Source organism: Rhipicephalus sanguineus, chromosome 9 (genome assembly GCF_013339695.2).
Source record: "Rhipicephalus sanguineus isolate Rsan-2018 chromosome 9, BIME_Rsan_1.4, whole genome shotgun sequence".
NCBI lineage: Eukaryota > Metazoa > Arthropoda > Arachnida > Ixodida > Ixodidae > Rhipicephalus > Rhipicephalus sanguineus.
In genome coordinates this window covers 83,160,454-83,165,658 of record NC_051184.2, presented here as the reverse complement: position 1 = coordinate 83,165,658, position 5,205 = coordinate 83,160,454, and the positions used below count along the sequence as shown (strand labels likewise).

Sequence of the window (5,205 nt, the reverse complement as noted above, 5' to 3'; positions counted from 1 at the left end):
TATGAGTGCACAAGTAAATAAAAATAAAGCATTACCTAGCAAAGCATAGAATAAAAACGGCATAATGAAGAACAAGCATAGCCATTATTTTATGCATGCACAAAGCTCAAACATTTATGAAACCATTAGCAAAAGGTAGTCCCAATAGCGGCTGTTTTAAAGGGCATGTAGCTCAAAGTGCCCAAGACTACAAAGTTACACCAGAGATAAGACTTCGAGAATTTTTTTCAAATAACCAAAACCTTAAGCTTTGGTAGTATGAGTGTTAAAATTTTGACAGTTACTACCATTAAGCAAACGTACTAAGTGACAATATAGATTTGTGGAAAAGAGAGTGATAGAAATGAAAAAGCAAGCTGTGGTGGCTTACCTTTTTAGGAGAGACCTGTTGCAGTGTGTTTGAAAAACGTTCATGCGTTCCAGAAGATGTGTTCTCTGTTGTATGGGTTTGTCGAAAACAAACGCCTATTGGGTCACTGGTTGTGGCAGATGTGGTTACCATCAAATGAGCTGCCTGAAAGTCAGAACAGGTGAAAATATTTGCAGTACAACATGAGAGCTTGAATGATTTCGGCCAACACAAAAGAACACACGCACTCAGCAGAGTTGCATAGTTTACCTGATGGAGTGAACACTCTTGATTTGAGGCAGCCAAGGGCACAGAATCATAAGGAGAAGTTGATGGGCTTGAATCCATCTGAAGTGTGTGGACTAAGCTAGTCAGTATATGCCGCAACCAAACAACTGATGCTAGAGTAAATAGCGAAGAAGTTTACCTGTTCAGATGGGCATCGTTGACTTGAGGGAGCCATGAGCACAGAATCAGGAGGAGAGGTTGCTTGGCTTGAATCCATCTGAAGTGTGTGGACTAAGCTAGTCAGTATATGCCGCAACCAAACAACTGATGCTAGAGTAAATAGCGAAGAAGTTTGCCTGTTCAGATGGGTATCGTTGACTTGAGGGAGCCATGAGCACAGAATCAGGAGGAGAGGTTGCTTGGCTTGAATCCATCTGAAGTGTGTGGACTAAGCTAGTCAGTATATGCCGCAACCAAACAACTGATGCTAGAGTAAATAGCGAAGAAGTTTACCTGTTCAGATGGGCACCTTTGACATGAGGCAGCCATGAGCACAGTATCAGGGGAGGTCGCTGGCCTTGAATCGGTCTGAAGTGTGTAGAGTAAGCTAGTCAGTACATGTTGCAACCAAACAACTGATGCTAGAGTAAATAGCGAAGAAGTTTACCTGTTCAGATGGGCATCGTTGACTTGAGGGAGCCATGAGCACAGAATCAGGAGGAGAGGTTGCTTGGCTTGAATCCATCTGAAGTGTGTGGACTAAGCTAGTCAGTATATGCCGCAACCAAACAACTGATGCTAGAGTAAATAGCGAAGAAGTTTACCTGTTCAGATGGGCACCTTTGACATGAGGCAGCCATGAGCACAGTATCAGGGGAGGTCGCTGGCCTTGAATCGGTCTGAAGTGTGTAGAGTAAGCTAGTCAGTACATGTTGCAACCAAACAACTGATGCTAGAGTAAATAGCGAAGAAGTTTACCTGTTCAGATGGGCACCTTTGACATGAGGCAGCCATGAGCACAGTATCAGGGGAGGTCGCTGGCCTTGAATCGGTCTGAAGTGTGTAGAGTAAGCTAGTCAGTACATGTTGCAACCAAACAACTGATGCTAGAGTAAATAGCGAAGAAGTTTACCTGTTCAGATGGGCATCGTTGACTTGAGGGAGCCATGAGCACAGAATCAGGAGGAGAGGTTGCTTGGCTTGAATCCATCTGAAGTGTGTGGACTAAGCTAGTCAGTATATGCCGCAACCAAACAACTGATGCTAGAGTAAATAGCGAAGAAGTTTACCTGTTCAGATGGGCACCTTTGACATGAGGCAGCCATGAGCACAGTATCAGGGGAGGTCGCTGGCCTTGAATCGGTCTGAAGTGTGTAGAGTAAGCTAGTCAGTACATGTTGCAACCAAACAACTGATGCTAGAGTAAATAGCGAAGAAGTTTACCTGTTCAGATGGGCATCGTTGACTTGAGGGAGCCATGAGCACAGAATCAGGAGGAGAGGTTGCTTGGCTTGAATACATCTGAAGTGTGTGGACTAAGCTAGTCAGTAAATGCCGCAACCAAACAACTGATGCTAGAGTAAATAGCGAAGAAGTTTACCTGTTCAGATGGGCATCGTTGACTTGAGGGAGCCATGAGCACAGAATCAGGAGGAGAAGTTGCTTGGCTTGAATCCATCTGAAGTGTGTGGACTAAGCTAGTCAGTAAATGCCGCAACCAAACAACTGATTCTAGAGTAAATAGCGAAGAAGTTTACCTGTTCAGATGGGCATCGTTGACTTGAGGGAGCCATGAGCACAGAATCAGGAGGTGAGGTTGCTTGGCTTGAATCCATCTGAAGTGTGTGGACTAAGCTAGTCAGTATATGCCGCAACCAAACAACTGATGCTAGAGTAAATAGCGAAGAAGTTTACCTGTTCAGATGGGCACCTTTGACATGAGGCAGCCATGAGCACAGTATCAGGGGAGGTCGCTGGCCTTGAATCGGTCTGAAGCGTGTAGAGTAAGCTAGTCAGTACATGTTGCAACCAAACAACTGATGCTAGAGTAAACAGCGAAGAAGTTTACCTGTTCAGATGGGCATCTTTGATATGAGGCCGCCACGAGCACAGAATCAGAAGGAGGGGTCAGGAGGCTTGAATCCATCTAAGGTTTTAAGCTTTCAGTGCCAATCAAATAATTGATACAAACGTAAATTGCGCAGATGTTTACCTGGTGAGATGGGCACCCTTGACTTGAGGCAGCCACAAGCACAGAATCAGCAGGAAAGGTCGTTGGTGTTGAATCGACCTGAAGGGTGGTATGCACGTCTAAGCGTCCCATTCCGTTACAAATGTAAACACGACATTCAATGACTGGCACAGCTTTACAAATGGGTGTAGTCATATCCTGCATGATAACAGTAAGACTGATTTTTACTGTTCATGGCAAGTGATGTAGGTTTGGGTAACTAAGCATTGCTTTCCCGGCTGCTGTTTCTAAAAAAAAAAAAGAAACATTACACTTATGCAATATTCCTGGTATTGTAAAACGTGAACTGTAATACAGGTTCTTGATTTCATGTCTGCAGCGAGATGGTGCTCTAATGCCCCACTCCACCTTAACAACTGAATGCAAATTGCCTCACCTTTTAGAGATTTTCAGTCTTCAAATATTTAAAAAAATACACGTTACATGGTTTTCTTTCACGAGGTTCAGTGTCTCGATCTCCGAGGCACTCCGTAGTGGAGGGATGCGAAAAATTCGACCACCTGGGGTCGTTTGTCATGCGATGGCATCGTACAGCACACGGGCCTCAATGATTTTGCCTTCATCTAAATTCGACCGCCGAGGCAGGGACCAAGTGCGCGCCTTGCGGGTCAGCCGCCGAGCACTATTACGACTGAGCCACCGCGCCGTCCCCCAACTCTTTTCTTCGATCACAGCTGAATACAACTCTTGAACAACTACGTCGATGCAGCACAAATTGCATTTTAGAGACTTCATTATGAATTAGCCTTAAACGCAAGCACCGCGAGCCGTCATTGCCAGAGCCGTATCGCGACGGGCATGCCGTGCGAAGAGCGCTTGCTTATCACACAAAATGCAGTCACCGCTGTAAACAAGCTGCGACAACGACGCCGCATGGCATTCACCTTTCTTATCTTAGGAGGTTTCCGCTTCTTCTTGTCCGCGCAATGCAGAAACAGCGTCGGAACAGCTGTGCACTTGAGCTTCTTCGGTCCTTTGCGAAGGGGCTCAAACTGATCAGACTCGAAGTGAACCTGCAACGGATGCGCACACATGCGCACCATGAATGCGGATCTAATTGGGCCTACTAATTTTCACACTTACCTCACAAAGGCGGGAGTTGTCGCAGGCTTTCCATTTATCCCGCTTCGTTCGTACTTCCCAAACGCGGCGCCGTGCTCGATTCCTGTCGCCTTGAGGAAAACGGTAAAGGGCGAACCCTTTCTTCAGCGAGTTAGAGCAGCCTACTGCGCTGCAAGCCCCCATTGCGACGTCCGTGCAAGTCCACGATGTTCCACGCAGCCGACACGTGCACGAACAGCAGCAAAGACACACCAGGTCGGTCACAGAGGAAGCATAAATGCCGACAGCAACGTCACGGGTACAGCATCACGAGAAACCTCGGCACGAAATGGCGTCGGCGGCGCGGAAGCGTGCTGTTGCCAGACTTTAGTGCAGCAGTTGCCAGACTGGCGGCGAGATCAAAAGACCGCCGAACTCTCCCAAAGGGAATATACGGCTCTGGCCAGGCGCAGTGTGCTAAGGCGACTGGAACTCACCCACACGGTAGGAAGAGCCAACGCTGCTTTGCCTCCCGTCCACACGGCCACACCAGCGGCTACGGCAAGTTCTGGCAGCAGCCAGGGCAGCCCAGCAGCTAAAAAGGTCCCCTCGGCCTGTGGCCTGGTCGGCCAAAGGCTTCCTCTATCGAGGCAAAGCCAACACTACGCAAGCACCACTCGCTGAAGTGCCAGTCCTGTCCGGCGCCTCACAAGAGGCAGTGGAAATGACTTGAAGCGGAAAAACACAGGCAGCGCAAAAGGAGTGGCGCGAACCCCTCCACCGCTCCCACAAAGACCAAAGCCTAATTACAGGACCTGATAATGGCTCAGTAAAATAAGTCGGTATCGTCTTAGACGACACATAGCACATGTACACGTACAACATGGACACAATATCACAATGGAACGCTAGGGGAATTTTACACCATTTAGCGATATACAAGAACTCCTTAGTAAATTGTGTCCAAAGGTAAAGTGTGCACAGGACACAATTTATATCCGCAACACACAAATATTCTGTACCGATACCTTGTTTGTTTGTAGAGACTGCCAGGATGCTGTCCCATCATCTGGCGGTATAGCCAGCATACTGGACACAAATGGAGCATGCCAGCACTTCCACTTCAAATGGCACTGGAGGCAGTAGCCGTTCGAGCTATAGTCGCAAACAAACTGATATCTCTTCAGTATATATACCCGCACATTAACAGCTACGCAAGCACAAATTTTAATCGTTTATAGATGAGTTGCCGGAAGCCTATCTTCTTGCTGTTTATTTGTCTTTTGTAACTATGTGGCAATAAACTTCAACTTCAACTTCTTCCCGGCGATTCCAA

The 5,205-nt window shown here is 47.1% G+C and overlaps 1 protein-coding gene across 1 annotated transcript; it reads right to left on the bottom strand.

Moving 5' to 3' along the window:
* Nucleotides 1-451: 451 nt before the first annotated feature.
* LOC119405693 (THAP domain-containing protein 5-like) lies at nucleotides 452-4,167 on the bottom strand. The gene is made up of 10 exons (XM_049418846.1): nucleotides 3,912-4,167; nucleotides 3,713-3,841; nucleotides 2,790-2,867; nucleotides 2,646-2,723; nucleotides 2,492-2,566; nucleotides 1,867-1,941; nucleotides 1,556-1,630; nucleotides 1,245-1,476; nucleotides 620-697; nucleotides 452-510 (listed from the first exon to the last, which is right to left on the bottom strand). The coding sequence occupies exons 1-8, from the start codon at nucleotides 4,071-4,073 to the stop codon at nucleotides 1,342-1,344; spliced, it is 807 nt and encodes a 268-aa protein (XP_049274803.1). The 5' UTR covers nucleotides 4,074-4,167; the 3' UTR covers nucleotides 452-510; nucleotides 620-697; nucleotides 1,245-1,341.
* Nucleotides 4,168-5,205: the final 1,038 nt, after the last annotated feature.